At 33.7% G+C, this 16,638-nt stretch overlaps 2 protein-coding genes across 2 annotated transcripts; both read left to right on the top strand.

Moving 5' to 3' along the window:
- The first annotated feature begins 186 nt into the window (after positions 1-186).
- LOC136802361 (calcium-responsive transcription factor-like) lies at positions 187-10,617 on the top strand. The gene is made up of 6 exons (XM_067059088.1): positions 187-269; positions 8,019-8,147; positions 8,690-8,868; positions 9,108-9,215; positions 9,526-9,669; positions 9,991-10,617. The coding sequence occupies exons 2-6, from the start codon at positions 8,033-8,035 to the stop codon at positions 10,519-10,521; spliced, it is 1,077 nt and encodes a 358-aa protein (XP_066915189.1). The 5' UTR covers positions 187-269; positions 8,019-8,032; the 3' UTR covers positions 10,522-10,617.
- A 159-nt stretch (positions 10,618-10,776) lies between these two features.
- On the top strand, positions 10,777-15,270 carry LOC136802304 (tRNA (guanine-N(7)-)-methyltransferase non-catalytic subunit wdr4-like). The gene is made up of 9 exons (XM_067059020.1): positions 10,777-10,902; positions 11,232-11,483; positions 12,420-12,506; positions 12,822-12,891; positions 13,655-13,767; positions 13,950-14,061; positions 14,612-14,689; positions 14,836-14,894; positions 15,078-15,270. The coding sequence occupies exons 1-9, from the start codon at positions 10,832-10,834 to the stop codon at positions 15,268-15,270; spliced, it is 1,035 nt and encodes a 344-aa protein (XP_066915121.1). The 5' UTR covers positions 10,777-10,831.
- The last annotated feature ends 1,368 nt before the right edge of the window (positions 15,271-16,638 follow it).

Raw genomic sequence — 16,638 nt, 5'->3', positions numbered from 1 at the left:
CTTAAGAGCCTCTTTACATCTTATATTTATTTTTTTAGCATTAAGGCTAGATATCCATTACACTATTAATTTATTTCATTATTGGGATGAGGGGGCGGGCGTCGGGCGAATACCTAACATCTTGGGCGTTTTATGATTCTCTTTGATGATATAAAGGAGCTAAAAACTCTCTGAAATTCTCCAGTAATTACCTCCATCATAAACTTCCTACATTAAGCCAATTCATCTTTCCCACGATGAACAAGATGGTAGACAAGATGTGGTACCAGGTAGAAATCTTTTTTCAAACTTTTTGCTTTAAATGCTATAATTGATGATGATGGGGACGTGTTTATGTATATTATATTATATTATTATGAATTATGTTTATGTATATTTTTACTAGCCGTATTGTATAAGGGTTGCGAAGCGATCCAGACCAGACTCCACCTCAATTTCGCAAAAAGGAAGCCAGTTGTTCTAAAAATCCCTAAGCTAAAGCTGCTAAATAAAGCGAGACAGGTTCGTAAAGCCTTAGCTTAATGCCTCAAACACATCACATAATCCTCAGCGGCACAACACCCGTCGCCGCCTGCATCGCTCTTTTCTTTCCTTCTGGACACTGTCAATAAAAGAAGGTACAAAAAATGTTTTTGCACCCATCTTTGGATCTTTGGGCCATTCCAGAATTTGTCTGTAACAGGGGGGCGGACGACACAGGATTTCCGAGGGTAAAAGTTTTCATTAAAATTCGAAATTTCCAAGACGAGAGAAGAAAATGTATGAATTTCCAAGGCAATTGAGTTAAAAAGGGCAAAAAAGAGTGGAATTTCCGATGCATTTTGCAAAAGTACATGAATTTTTATCGGAATTTCCAACCACCACTGGAAAAGAGAAATTATTTCCGAGGCTAGAAAAAAATAAAAAATGCACGTCGTCCGACGGGGGGTAACAAAAATTTTCTGGAATGGCCCTTTTTATACCCCCTGACTGGTTTTGAAAATTACAGACTCATAAATGTCTACTAACTAGGCCCTACATTGATACCTGTGGTTAAGTTAAAAAGGTCTGTCTTCAGACCCATGCTGGTCCCGTAACTGTAAAAGGTATATATACTTAAAGTAGGGAGGCCGAAAGGTCGCGCGCGCCAGACAGTCCAGTTAGCCACACTAGCGTCCCGCCAAAATACGTATCAAAGATTAATGCTGCGAAAGCGCTATATCGTTTACTTGACTCTCAAGCAAAAAAATGCACTGCAAAACATCTAAAGGGATTCATGAAAAAATAACCCGGCGCTTTTTAATGAAATTAACATTTTCAAAAACTTTGAGAAATTGCCTAAAATTTGAGCCATAGATGAAAAAATTTGAGCCAAGCCAACCTTGAAAACTAATTTGAAGATCAATTTACCAAGAAAAAGATCTACGGGGGAGGCGGAACCCACCTAGATCCGCGCACTACCGGATAGGCTATCTCCCGGAAATTTTGCCGGACCTCAAACAATGACCCCTTTACATGTGCGTAATTGTTTTTACTTTAGCGTATAAACAAGGCCTTAAAAATCGAAGCGCTGTCTCGGGAATTGAATGACAAATTTTGGTTGGTTAATTTTGGGCTGCTGCACGTTTTATTTTGTTTCCAACTTTCAAGTTTTAATTAATATTGTCGTATTGTCTTGCGAACTTGATTCAGGTAACTCTCATCCTTGTTGTTGAAATGTATCCTGTAGATGACTGATGTTTTTTTTTTCTGAAAGCTAGATTTCCTAGTGTGACTAACTGCCAGAGCGGTAACAATTCCCGATTTTCGTAAAAAAGAAGTTCGGAGCTAAATATCTCACCTTTGAAAAAAGACATTCAGAAACCTTTTTTTTTTTAAGTATAGAGAATTTCTTAATCTGTCCTCTAAAAAAAAAAACAGCTGTTTTCGTCACTTCCCTTGAGTCACAATTATCCAATAATCGCAACCTGCCTACCTTTTCTGACAGACACGGAAACCGGCACCGACGTTTCAAAACATTGGCCTTTTTCAAAAGGTTATAACAATTGAGCAAAAATCGTTAGCCGTATAATTTTTTCACTATTATCTTCCCTCGTGATTCAAGTTTGTTTTGAATCTACGCGGGAAAAAAAGAAGGATCTCCAAGAGCCAAGAAATTGAAAACTAAGTTTTGGTTTGAAATTTTTGGTAGGAATTTCACAACATTTTTACTAGTGCGTGGTATCAAATCAAAGCTGAATGCTTCTGCTATTCAGCCATATAATTTGTTTTTCCAAAACTTGTTCTGCTCAAACATATCAGTCAGTTTTCTATGGTATGGTAAGACAAATTTTCTCGTTAACTTTTTTCAAGTTTTTTGATTTGTGTGTGACGTCATTTGACGTTCGAACTGCCTTTTGATTGGTCTTTTTTTTCTCAAAATGGCAGAAAATGTAAACAAACTAACTGAATCTCAGCTTACAGAAATTTTTTATGCAAAAAAAATTCCAGATTTTTGGGATGTTAGCTCCAACAAAGTAACATACAATGATTTGTCTCAGCTTATTTATTTTGTGGATAAATCTGCTCTAAATTCCCTATCTCTTGCTACTGCATTGACACTTTTGTGTCTTCCAGAGACAAACGTTTCTACCAAAATAGGAAAGCCCTCAAATTTTCATAGGAAAATGAAAACTTTCATTTCAAAGAAGCAAAACTTCTCCAAACTTAATCAACCTGTAAAAACTTTGTATCAGGAGTTGCCAGTTTCAAATTTTATTGGACCTCTCTCTGCGAGGAAATTTTTCTAAGAAAAGAAAATCTCAATGAATCTGCTTTGCAAATTTTTTTTTCAAGAAAGTGGGAAAAACTTGTTGTTAACTAATGGCATAGTTTTGGAAATCTCTTAAAATCTCATAAAGTTTCAGACATGGGGTGGGACTATTTTTAGGTTTTCAATTTTGACTTGTGGCTTGTGTGCAAAATTTGCGCATTTAGGTACACGCTAGATTGAGCAAATTGTGTAGAAAGACCGGTCTGTAAAATACCGCCAGATATTCCGAAAATTTTAAAAATTCAGATTTTGACTTGTTTTGTGAATCCCAGCTTGTGTGCAAAAATTCAGGTAAATCTGACCACAGGATCACTTTTTTTTTATCAGAATGTGTAATTTACAGACCGGTCTGTAAAATATCACCAGATATTCCAAAATTTTTTAAATTTAAGATTTTGACTAGTTTCATGAATCCCAGCTTGTGTGCAAAATTTCAGGTAAATCAGACCATGGAATCACCTTTTTTTGACCAGATTGTGTAATTTACAGACAGGTCTGTAAAATACCGCCAGATATTCCAAAAATTTTGAAATTTTAGATTTTGACTATTTTCATAAATCCCAGTCGGACTCCAGGAACACCTTTTTTTTATCAAAATTTTAATTTGATCTTTGAATTAGCTGGTGGGTCTGTAAAATACACATGTTCCAGAAAATATTTTTTAAATTTTTTTTCAAAACTTGGAAGCTTACATCCATGTAAGAAAATTTCAGAACAATTGAATAAGCCGTTGAAAAGATATTAAATTTTGAATCTGAAAAAGTTTTTTTTTTCACTGTTTTTGGTTTGTTACCGAAAGAGCTGTTTTTTAAGCCACAAAAAATGGCATATCTTCGGAACCGCTTTTTTCTGAGAGGTCTATGACCCCTCATTTTCTTGCATTTTTTACCCTTTTTCAGATGGACCTATTTTCAAAGTGATTAGATGAGTTTGAAATTTTGCCCTGACCTCCCTACTTAAAGAGATATAAGCTTTTGAACTGCGGTCCTAAAAAGGACAATGAATTGTCCTAACTAAGAGGATAATGAGTTATCCAAGATCAATAAGTCTTGATAGGGTGCTCCAATCAAGTCGAAATTTGGTACACATGAAGAACCTTATCCTACAACAAGATTCCAATTATAAAATCTCGTAAAAAGGTCCAAAAATGGACAATAAACATGGGATCATCCCCCCCCCCAGGAAGATGGGGGTGAATCAGATTTTGGTGCCAGGGGGAAGTGAAATTTTCAAGCTTAATGGGGGGAGAAAGGCGAATAGGGGGTATATTCAGTCCTCTACCTAGTGGGGGGGGGGGTAATAGGATAAATACAGACCTTCCTGGTGTGTTTGGGCATTCAGGCTTATGAGCCTGTCTTTCTAGGGATTTTGAGAGTCTTTTTTTTGCTATAGTAGCTTGCGAATTGAGGCGAGTCTGGATCATCACTTCGCAACCCTTATACAATACGGCTAGGGGGATTTCCCAATTGGGGGAGCACGAGTTTTAAAGACAGTTGGGGGGGAAGGCCAGATGGGGGATTTTTGGCTCTTATTAGGGGGAACCAAAAAGCTGGAGGACGCCATTAAATTGTCCTAAATGTTGAAAAAAGTATGGGCAATTAATTGTCATGAAAATCAACTTTAAAACAAAAATTCATTCAAGATTCTTACAAATCAGGCTCGAAATACCTCAAACATAAAATAATTAAAATTAAAATCGTTGAACGGCCCTTCTCGTGGACAATTTGTTGTCCTAAAGGCAAATGTATTTTAATTAACCACTTTTTGTGCTTTAACGCTGAGGATTCAACCTGATTCAACCATTTTTATCTTTTCCAAAATAGTGCCAAAACTATCAGCTTATTCAAGCTAAAATTTTGCACAAAACTGTATGAATGGTTCACAATTAATTTTCAGGTAGCAGATTTTGGTTATTCGGTCCGAAAAAGGACAATAAATTGTCTTTTTTGTAAAATATCACGGTTAAAATTAAGAACAACTTTATTGTCTTATTTTGGGAGCCAAGAACGTAAAAAGTGGGCCATTTTACTATTAGGAGTTAAACAATCATTCAGCTTTAGTTTAAACTAGGTTTGGTATAGACTAAGCTTAAAAAATGGCCCTCTTCAGGACAATCTTTTTGTCTGGACAACAAATTAGCCATATTTGGGCCATTTAACCCCATGGAGTGATTTTAACCATCTCTTATCCTTTCTAATGTTAATATAGAGGTTTTCTGAGATTTTCCCTAATTTTTTATATAATTTGGGCAAGTTATTGCAAAAACCTTATTTTTAGCCATTTTTTGGCATGGTGCATGATTTGTACCTTCTTGTTGACAGTGTCCTTCTAGTTATTCTTCTTATCTAGTGTAAATGGTGCCTTAATAAAATCGAAAATCTGTCAGTGTCTACCAACTAAAATTTCTCTGCAGGGTTACTGGCAAGGAGTTACGACTTCAGACTTTAGATTCCAATTCTTGTATAGGCTGCAACTACACTGCCAAATGATCTGTATTACAAATACTTCCAAATGGGTCCATAAGTTAAGAAAATGAAATTATCATCTAGCACAGGGGTTTTGTTTTTAAAAACAAACTTCAAAATAAAATTGTTAATGAACTTGTTACTTAAAATGTCACTTACTTACATAATCTATTTATGATATAACAAAATTCAGTTAGAGTGTCTTCAAAAAAGACTGCATTTCTTTTGGAAATAACATTCATTACCTTTTGATATGGGATTGGATATTTATGTGAATTGAAGCTTGGATCTTACATTCATAAGGTCAGAGGTTTTGTGGATTTTCTAAACTTTTGAAACTTGTTTGATTGTTTTGGTTGTTTTCCTGACTAAAGACACTTTTGAATATGTGATTGTTTTCCCTGACTAGAGATACTGTGAACGTGTATTTGATAAACATATTGCATCTTGGCTTGGAGTATTAACGCCGTTTTAACGGCGACATAATTTCTTATTTGGATTGTTGTAGTGTTATCCTTTATCTTTTAGTGCTCCAATGTAGATAGGTTATTTCAATTTCATTTTTTATCAATTAATTCGTGTTTATTTCATAGAATTTCAGTAGTGTTTATGTGATAGGTTGTTCAAGAAAGCATTGTTTCGAGGTTTCCATGTTTCGTCAAAACGTGTCAAAGCCTGTCAAAGACATTTATAGACATTTTATAAGTATTTTCTTTCCTTAAACTTTATATAATTTTAAAGAGAAGACAGGAGCCTTTGTTTTTGGTGCTATTATTACAAAGTTTTGAGAAACCTTTTTTGGACTAAAAATTCTAAATTTATAATCTAAAATTTTCATAGATTTTCTTGTAACACTTGTATGTTTCAATAAAAAAATAACATCTTTATATATCTACTTATCCTGTGCTCTTTGTTTTTCAACCCATTTTTTTTTTACCTATAAATCAAATCATAATTGCTACTGCCAAGGGAGATTGAGATAATTTGAGATAACTAGTAATTATAAAAATCTTATACGAAGCCTTCACCTGAAACAAAATGATTGCTTTTTTTCTGAAAAAGGAAGATAATTTTTTGTGCCTTCTATCAGTTCTCATAAGTTTGTTTTGATTTTTCCTGTCAAAAGTCTTGATCATGATCACTCCGCCTCAATTGGAAATTCCCCTATGCACCCTAAAAGTAATAGAGTTTTAGAAAAACAATAACAAACCGTGTTATGTGGTGGCGGATTGCCCCTTTAAGTCTTGCAGTGCATTTTTTTGCTTGTGAGTCAAGTAAACGATATAGCGCTTTCGCAGCATTAATCTTTGATATATACGCATTTTGGCGGGACGCTAGCGTGAATAACTGTCAGGGCATTTTGAATTTAGAAAATAACAACAAACTGTACCCTTATAATCATAAGGGTTGGTGAGTCCAGTTAAAACACAGATTTGATCTGTAGCGTCACGCTTCACCTTTACAAAAAGGAGGATATATATATCATAAAATGAACCAAGAAAAATTTCATGATAGACCTTTTCGCCTTTCCATCCGCCATATTGAATTGTATGCAAAAATAGAGCTTATCATAATAAAACTAATAATGTTAAAAAAGGAAAAAACTTTCAAAACAGGACAAAGCAATTTCATATTCATAATTTCCAACAGATTGCAAGGAGGGAAAACAATCTTATGGGAAACATTTTTGTAATCTGAAAGAATGCCCAAGGGGATAAAACGTATGTGGAAGAAAACTTCAAGTCGACAACAAAAGTTTTCCATATTAGACAAACGTGGAAGAAAATTTCCAAATTAACAAAAAAAAAAGCTTTCCACATTTAAAACACAATTTATACCAAGTTCAAGACAGAAGTTTTCCAAATTTGAAAAGTATGCAAACAAAAATGAGAAAAGAGACTGTTTTAATCTAATGTTTCCAGACCATCTAAAAAGAACAACAAATAACTATTAAAAAGCAACAAAAAAAGAACGGCAAACCCTAACTATCAAAGAACGACATATTTTGCCATCCACAACCCCGACCGAAAGTGACTGTACCACACCTTCAGATTCATTCATCACTGTTTGTCACAGGAATTAACTACATGTGGTTTTTAGAAGAACGCAAAATTATGCATTATACAGAAAATTAGTGTCACTGCCATTGCATTTGTTAGTTAGTAAGTTATCTTTTTCATTATCTTGTACTTTAGCTTCTTGTTGCTTACTGTTTACCATAATAGAAATAAAAATTTTATATACAAAAATAAAGTGTGAAATATTCAAATGGAGGGAAAAAAAGACACAACCATTGAATCGTCAGGTAAATTTTCCGAATTCGTTTTTCATCAAAACCTTGATTTGAAAACTTTGTTGTATATTTAGTCTGACATTTTATATCTCTAAAATATTTTGTGAGAATTAATTGAAAATGATATTACTTGAAAGCATCTTTTAGGAATTAAAAATGAACTCACTCAAACCGTTAGATCTCTATTTGCAAGGTCTCACACTAAAGTTAGCACATTTTATTTTATAGTAAAAAATGTTGATACCTCGCAGCCCTCAGAAGAAACGCTTGATGTTACAAAACTTTGTAGGATAATACTTTTTATCGTTAAGAAAGATATAGTATATATTTTTTTACTGTATCTTTGGAACTGCAATTGGAACTGGAAAGTTAATTTGATTTTGGGACTTGGTATTATTTGAACTTCATTTTTTTGAAACTCATCAATGGGTATGGTTATTATGGAGAATTATTTTTGTTGTTTTTTTAGGTTCTGTTTTGAACATGGCCAATTCATTTAGCAGTGTTGATGAAGCAACAATAGCAATCACACATTTCATGGCCAAAACAAACTCTAGCTTTGCAGTCAATAAAACAGATGGGGAGTTTGGTAAACCAGGTTTGTCTTTCATCTGTTTGGGGATATTTAGTTTTCGTTCATCACTAGTAGATTTAGGAAGAGATACTTGTCGTTAAGGTTAAGCGTTGAATTATTTCACACATCAAAGTCAATCAAAGTCAGTTTAATTTTAAATGCATGTGTCCTCAACTCAATAAAAATTCAAAAAATATTTTCGTTAAAGGTTTTATTTTAACATGTTCCAGTTTCGTATTAATAGACACATATTTCATATCAGGACAGTGTCTGCCTATTGTTATTATTATGCTAAAATAAACATATATACATACATTATATTATGCCCTCTCTCTGATCATCTTGCTTCACTTCCGTGTCAATCCAATGTGAAAAAGCTTTTAAATTAAAATCGAGTAAGCAAATGATATCACTCTTATTGAAAAACAAAACCTTTAAGGCATTTGCAAGAAATGATTTTGATAAATTAATTTTGCTTGGTACATTCTGTGGAAAGGGAATTGCAAAATATTATTAAAAGGTGTTTAATTTTCAGAATTTTTTTGTATCTTCTTTGCTGACAATAGGTATCAAGTTTGAGAAGCATCGTATTTTATTTGAAGATATCTCAAAAGAAGGGGTCATCAAACAAATCCAGTTTACAGGTTATCCCTTCCTTGTGACAGGGATGAAAAGGATGGAATGCTCTCACGGTGTTGATCGTGATAAAGAAAGGAAACTGAAAAGAAAACTTGAAAACAGTACAGTAAATTGTATTACTTTCTTTTTAAAGTTCATCACTTTCAGATATATTTCAAATACTTGTTTTAAGATAAATAGGATTTAATCCAGGCATCTATAAAACTTATGACTCCATACATTTGTGAAAAAAGGAATTGTATGGTAAGATGCTGGTGTAATAACTATGTCATTATTAAATCTCCCTTTTATTCATTTTGTTGAAACATTTTTGAAGATTTCAATTTTTTCTCTTCTACGTTTTAGGAAGAAGAATATCAACAACGGAAATCTCGCAGTGGAAGAATTTCAAAGAAAATGGGTTGCCCAGCATCGATCCTTTTGAGAGATATTATATTTTTCAATGATGACAAGGTTAAAATTTTGTGTGTTATTCTAGATAGAATAGAGTCAATATTTCATGGGGTAAGCCCAGTAACCTAATAATTTTTTTCAATACTTTTTAGTTGTATTAGGGCCACGGCTATTTAGCTCAGCCATAAATTAATTGAATGATGGATTGGAAGGATGCCCAATTGAAACATGCAAAGTTATAAAAAAGCAATTAATAGGATTTTTAAAGATGGCTCTATATGACCAAGCTCGATCTGGTAGGTAGGTATGATTGAGATAGTTCACCACTGTCCGTCTCTATTACTTTGTTGTTCATCTTCTTTAATAATAGATAGAAGAGAATATCAAATATCAAAAGTCCAAAGCCATTAGTTGCATCAGACAGAAAATAGATGAAGGGACAATCCATTTCACGCGAAGGATACTGGTGAAGTTTCCAGATCCTAACTCACATGAGGGACATTCAACAGACGAGGTATGTTTTGAGTTTTTTAGTAACTTCATAATGTGATGAACATGGGGGCTAGAATAGACAAAGGATCAGAGAAAATTTTATGACTTTATAATAACAAGGTTGGGGATTTGTACTTTGTGTATACCAAAATGAAGTCAATTTAGACTAAGATTGGGCTTAAGTTTTTAAAGCAAAGAAAAAAAGTACTTTCTTTAGACTTTGACTTGATCTTTAAAATAAGTACGGGAGTTGGCAGTAATAATATAACAACTAACGAGCATTATTTTAAAAGCTGCTAAAATTTTGTCTCGTATATTTAAAGCTTTTTTATGTGATGTTTAGTCTGCTGGTTCATTACAAAGACTGGATAAAAGTATAATAGAGAAAATTCAAGAACTTGTTATACATGGCATAGATGACATAAATGAGCTTGAAAATTTATTACATGAATATGTGGCTAAGCTCTTTCACGGTGACATTCCTCCAATAACATGTAGGAAATTCTTTCCTGAACCTAAAGATATAAGAAATCATGTGTATCGAATTAAAGCACAAATGAATACAACAAGCAACTCTCATCCTGTTGGAAACTCTACCAAAGTTTGTGCACCAAAGAAGAAGGTGTCACTTTCAACAACATCTAACAGTCAACAAACAGCTTGTGGTACTAATTTAACCATGAATAACCACCATCAATTTATCACAGATAAACGTGAAAAAGTTAGATTCTTGTGCAACGAGGTTGAAAGTTTACTCGATACGTGTGATCCAAAAGTTTTGGATGACTTGGAGGAGAGATTACGACAGATTCGAGATTCAATGGTACCTGCTTGCATCAGCGAACAAGATGTGGTGTCGTCCAAAGATGAATAGTTTGATCATGATTTGATATTTGTAACCTTTGTAAAAATGTATATACAGTGTTTATATTTCTTAAAAAAATGTTTGTTTTTTGTCATTTTTGACTTTCGAAACATATTTTGAATGTCGCCTGTTGAGAGAGTGTTTTCCATATCCATATTTAAGTATTTTGTTAATAGCCTTAAAATGGTAAATGTATTAGAAAAGTATACCAAAGAAACAGAAGCCCTGATAGTCTAAGCCTGTAAGTTGTATATCTTATTTTCCTTTTAGTTTTTGATAAAAAGATTCAAGGATCAAGGAATTATAAAATAATAAAAATATGGCTTGTATTTCAACCAACGGATCAGATCTACTTGCAATCAGTTTGAAAAATAAACTCGTCATCTTCAGGTATTGACTTTATACACTTTGTGGTTTTCAATAGTTTCATTGACAACCCATAAGTCTTACTTTGTTTGGTCTCTCAGATGACCTATAATAAAATAAGAATATGGATTACCTATTCGCCCAGGGAAAATGTGCAAGACCTACTACATACTGTCGTTAATCCAGTTAAAATTTACGTCTTGGTACGACCAGATGAATAATAAAATTCTACCTAAAGATTCCTTATCCATAGTCTGAAACCAAAACCTGGATCATGAAATAAATATGTGATTCCGATTACATGCTTTATGTGGCTATCCCTTTAAAACCGACTTCAAAAATCTATATTTCAGGAATGACGAGACGATTCTCAGTTACACCCATACACCACCAGTAAAACCCACAGACAAGGAAAAGAAAGAAGACAGCGAGGAGAAAAAAGAGAGCAAAACAGCACAGCCAACACCTGCAACATCTTTTGATTGTCATCAATTTTCCTCTAAAAGAAAATCAGAATGTCAATGTTACTTTGGAGCTGTCACTGAAGATAAAAAACTACTAGTTTGGAATGTCGAAGCAACCAAATGTACTTTGCTAATGACCTTGTGAGTAAAATTATTTGGGTTTTGTTACTGCATATTGCTGGAGTATGTATACTATGATCTATGTATACTAATTCTGTAATCATGGCTGGAACCCCTCCCCCCTGGCCTGAGGGGGGGGGCTAAAAGGTCGAGCAGCAGTTGGTACCTGATTTTAGCCTGTGGCTAGGGGGGACTAACCATGTTAGGGGTCACCTAAATTTTTTCAGATGGACCTGGGGGCTAGATTTTATGTTTGGTGATTGAATTTATAAGCAGCCTACCAGACCATAGGTTGGAACTTTCTCATCTTATATTTTAATCTAAGCAATAATGCTCAAAAACTGACAATTTGGTATCTAATATATTATTTGCAGTGCCGTCAGTGCCATAGCAACTGGGGGGGACCAATAATTTTTCAAAATGGTTATCTTGCAAAATGCAAAGTTTTTCTTTTTTAATTTGTCATAATTGTCTTATAAGTGCATGTTTTGAGTGCATTTTCAAGCAATCTAGAGCTCAAATTTTCAAAATTTTCCTCCTCAGCTCAAACCATGGTTGGCCCTCGCGGTGTCACTAAACTTCAGCCCCCTTAATATGAAAATGCTTCCTACTGCACTGATCTGTAAAAATTCTTTAATCCTGATGCATTTACTTAGATAAAAATCTGTCTAGCAAGGGATCTGCACCCCTTACTTGAACCTTCAGTACTTAGCTTATCTCTTATTTCTTAGGGCATTTATTCTATTTAGCAATAAGCTAAACTAACTGTTGTATTTGTTTGATTGTTTAAAAAGGATTTTCGAAAAAATTTGACGTGTCATTGGCTTAGAGGTCACCTAAAATATTTGGCGACCAGGGGTTACCTAAATCTTAGGGGTCACCTGAATTCTTAGGGGGCACCTAAAACCTGCTGCCAAGCCATGTGTAATGTTTCTAAAAGCCTCTTTTCTTTTGTAGAGAATTTCCAAAACGACCAACATCGCTGAAGTTTCTGAAGAATGAAGACTCTGTACTGGTTTCTGATAAATATGGGGATATCTACAAGTAAGAAGCCGTCCACATGATTGTTTTGTAAACTTTTCTCCTAACTTTGTCCTTTCATTGTGCTATTACTATAAATCAATATCCATTGAGATGGATGAAACTTAAGTTGGTAGCAAGACAAGACCCCGACGAGGCTGAGTGAAACTCACTCATTACAATTTTTAGACGGCTTTTCAGAATAAAGTGAATGCAGGGGTGGAGTGCCGCACTTATTCACTAATCTCAACAGCTTTCCGCTACTAGCCGTCTTGACCAGATTTCCCAATCTAATCTAATCTACTACTCTTCTCTTGCGTAATGTTTCATTTTTATTAGAGCTTCCTTAACTTCTGAAGAGCAAACACCGAAACTCATCCTTGGTCATTTATCCATGGTTCTTGATATTGTAAGTTTGTGCTTTGAGATTTTAGCCTTCGATAGATATAGATAATAATCTTCACTATTCAGAGAATTATATTAAGTAGGTTTATTGACCTCAACCAACCTAATAATGAGATATTATTATTATCCAATCTTCGTCTTTCATCCAGTCGTCAGAAAGGATCGGTGTTTTTGACGGTCTTTGTTCTAAGTTTTCGAACTAGGCGAAGGCTTGTTCTAGGGCTTCCTTACACGCCAAAGAAAGTCACCTTTATTACCTATATTCATTTTCTTTGCATTTGGTCATGTTTGATACTTAAAATCAAGCTGGGTACCTTCTATTCATGATATGCACCACTGGAGAGTCTTCTGAGAACTTTTAAAAATTTCCGTCCATAGAAAAAGTGACGGATTGGGTGGAACAAAAGCAGAAAAGTTGCATAATTTCGTGAAGTCATTGCAGTGGTGCATATCATGAATTGCTATTTTGTGTTCGATTTCGTGCTGAGTAAACAAATATCCTTGAAATTTCTTTCTCCAATCTTGCTCCACATCCTTGTCAATTCAAAAACCTTGTTTTGAAATGCTCAAGTAAGCAAACAATAAAGCCGTCAATTGGAAGAATTACATCATCATATCATATCATCATAGATGTATGAATCCACTGGTTTAACCAGTAGATTTTCATGTGAATCCAGTGAGATGTTATACGAGAAATTGGGTACATAAGATGAAAGAACAAATGTAAAAGCTTTGTCAATATCGTTTATTTCTTTGTTTTCTTTCAGGAAATAATTGAAGAGGACAAATTCATCATCAGTGCAGATCGTGATGAAAAGATCCGCATCAGCCATCACCCAAACGCTTATAATATACATAATTATTGTCTAGGTCATAAAAAGTAAGTGATGATTTGTTAATTATTTCTCTTCGATCAGCTTAAATACAAAATTAATAATCATTCGTTATCGTAAATACGGTGCCGTAAATATGTCATGAAAGCTTTTTGGATTATTTTCAAAGAAGTTTGATAAAGAGTTTTCTTCTAATTTTTTTTTTCATTTTTCCTCGTTATTATCGCAGTTTGGTATCTTTCATCGAGAACATTGGGAATAATAGACTACTTTCTATATCTGCAGTAAGTACTTTGTCTCGTAAATGCAATATTATTGGTCAATTTTTTTTCTGGAAAAGTGTTTGGAAAAATCCTGTCAAATGATATACGTTAATTTCTTCCCAATTTGATTTTTCCATCAAGTCTTGTCGAAAAAAACGGTCAGTAATAAGATATAGTGGGTTAGTGATAAGCTAGAACTGTAGCTGTAATTTTACACTTTTTAACATTTAATTTATAATCGATGCAAATTTACTGGCGAATAGACCTTATCGGAGTTTTTGATATTTCTAAAAAAGCGATCCATTGTGGGATTGTTTCGAGTGTATTACAATAGAGATCTCTCGAGGAATTCCTAAGAGATTTCTATTGTAATACACTCGAAACAATCCCACAATGCATCGCTTTTTTAGAAATATCAAAAACTCAGATAAGGTCTATTATCAATGTGGTAGTGAACTCGTGCTAATTCGAACTTCTATTATCCGAATCTTTCTATAATTCGAAATAGTTCTCAGTTCAAGGGGAAAGCCTCGTAAAATACTTTCTACAAAAATTTTGGTCCCTTGAAAATCAAATTAGAGAGAGTCAATTATAGCTGATGATTTATTTGCACAGCTTCCTCTTTTAGGATAAAACCATCAAATTATGGAACTACTACGATGGAAAGGAACTATCTTCTTTGGATATGAAAGAGTGCACTGAAAAGGTTTACCACATTGTTTTAATTGGTTCTCACTATGCAAAAGACAAAAGAACCTTAACCATTTAATATAAAGAGTTCCTTGTGATCATCTTAAACAGAAATATTTTCAAGTGCAACAGCTTTAACAGATATTGCTTTATCTTTTATAGGAGTTTGTACCAACGAAATTTGTGACGTGTGATAACTCTGTCCTAGTTATTGGAGAACAGTAAGTATAATAAAGAGGTTTGATTTTAATAACATTCCCGTCATGGCGAAAATCTTAGCAAACACTCCCTATAATTCGCAACCTTCCATATTTGGAAAGATTTTTTTTGTGAACATGCATTATTTGACACCTAGACTACTTTCCCTGATAGTTTTGTGAATTAATACTTCTTTTGTTTTCTAGGCTTCGAGGCGTTGTTCATTTAGAAATCAACGAAGACAACCTGAAATACATTCGACTGATTGAACTAGATATACAACCTGTCGATATTTGTTGCACGGACTGCGGAAAAGTATACATGTTATGTGCAAGTCCTGATCAACCTTTAAAAGTCTTCACAAAATCTAACAATGTAAGTTTTCCCCCTAAGCATTAGATAAAAATTATTGATAGAAATTTGCCGGTGTTTTTGAAATTTGAATGCTTTTTTGCGAAAGTCATTTTAGAAGGAAAAAGGCTACTCTCGCTCCATCGAGTATATTGAACTATGGAGGTTTACCAAATAATAATAATAATAATAATGTAAGATTTCTAAATAGTATTTGTTAAATTAGAGTAAATTATAATAGAATTGTCGATATCAGGTGTCATTTTTGTCATTTAAACTTCTCTAGGGAAAAATTTATTTTACGATTTAGGTTCTTAGTATCGTTCGTAAGTGCTAAGCTAGCTATACTGTTAATTAAAATTTATTTTACTTCGTTTACGGTTACAAGCACAGGGCACTTAACTACTTCGTGGAAACAAATTGTTAAGGAGTGATTTTGGTAAGATTTTTCCTGCGTTTTAGACGTACGAAGAAAAAGATGTTAGCAATTTGAAAATGGAAAAACTACTTGAATATAAAGAAGGTAAGTTTAACAAATATTCCAACAAGTTTGTCAAGTTAAAGAGGATCTTTCGTAAAACAATCATATTTGCATGACAACACTAGAAGGTTTTGTCAAGAATACCTTTCATCAACAAATAATGGAATCGATAAAAATATTGTTATTATGTTGCAAAAAATAAAAAAGGAGCCCACACGTCTTTTGTGAGTGAGCCCTTCCAATTAAAGAAGTCAAGATAAATGATTTAAAGGTTTAATTTTTAGATAAAGTGTTCCCGTTTCATATCATATTTACACATATCATTTCATATCAGCCTATTTTTATATGACGAACTTGCTCCACATCCGTGTCGATCCAATTTGAAAAAGCTTGTGAATTGGAAATTATGACTATGCAAACGATTTTCACTCTTATAAAAAAGAAACCTTTTTCATAATGTTTTCTTTCCAGATTTTCCAACAGCCAGTATGTATATGACGGGTTTAGTAAAGCCATTACGCGGTAAACGAGATGCCTCCTCACTCATCACACCAGAAAGTACAATTAATTTTGAAGCGATTTACGAAAGCAATAATAAGTTACAGAAAGTAGATGAAGAAACAAATTGTAAAATGGGAGAAGAGTAATGTATTTTATGTTGTTGTTCGTAAAATCAAATATATTTTCGTAATACACTTTTTAAAACTGTGTTGGTTTTTTTTAGCTAAGTTGAATTTCGACGACAATCAGTATTTCTGTGTCACAGACTCACTGGGACTCCAGCTCTACTAGAAAATTTGGTAAAAATTTCGTCCCTGGTGGGAAAATACCCCAGAATTTCAGCTCCACTGGGAAATTTACTTTGTTTAAAAATGTCACTCCAAAACCATTCCATTTTTAACCTTTTAATCTCCATTGGTATTTCAAGACGAATT

This window comes from Clytia hemisphaerica, unplaced genomic scaffold (genome assembly GCF_902728285.1).
Source record: "Clytia hemisphaerica strain Z4C2 unplaced genomic scaffold, Clytia hemisphaerica genome assembly, whole genome shotgun sequence".
NCBI lineage: Eukaryota > Metazoa > Cnidaria > Hydrozoa > Leptothecata > Clytiidae > Clytia > Clytia hemisphaerica.
This window is presented reverse-complemented; position numbering and strand designations above follow the sequence as displayed.

What these genes read in the sequence shown, in the direction of transcription:
- LOC136802304 (XM_067059020.1), top strand. Translation starts at nt 10,832, where the DNA reads ATGGCTTGTATTTCAACCAACGGATCAGATCTACTTGCAATCAGTTTG. An exon ending in TGAAAGAGTGCACTGAAAAG is followed by an intron (nt 14,690 to 14,835) that starts GTTTACCACATT and finishes TATCTTTTATAG; the next exon opens with GAGTTTGTACCAACGAAATT. An exon ending in GTCCTAGTTATTGGAGAACA is followed by an intron (nt 14,895 to 15,077) that starts GTAAGTATAATA and finishes TTTGTTTTCTAG; the next exon opens with GCTTCGAGGCGTTGTTCATT.
- LOC136802361 (XM_067059088.1), top strand. Translation starts at nt 8,033, where the DNA reads ATGGCCAATTCATTTAGCAGTGTTGATGAAGCAACAATAGCAATCACA. An exon ending in TGGGGAGTTTGGTAAACCAG is followed by an intron (nt 8,148 to 8,689) that starts GTTTGTCTTTCA and finishes TGCTGACAATAG; the next exon opens with GTATCAAGTTTGAGAAGCAT. An exon ending in AGGGACATTCAACAGACGAG is followed by an intron (nt 9,670 to 9,990) that starts GTATGTTTTGAG and finishes TGTGATGTTTAG; the next exon opens with TCTGCTGGTTCATTACAAAG.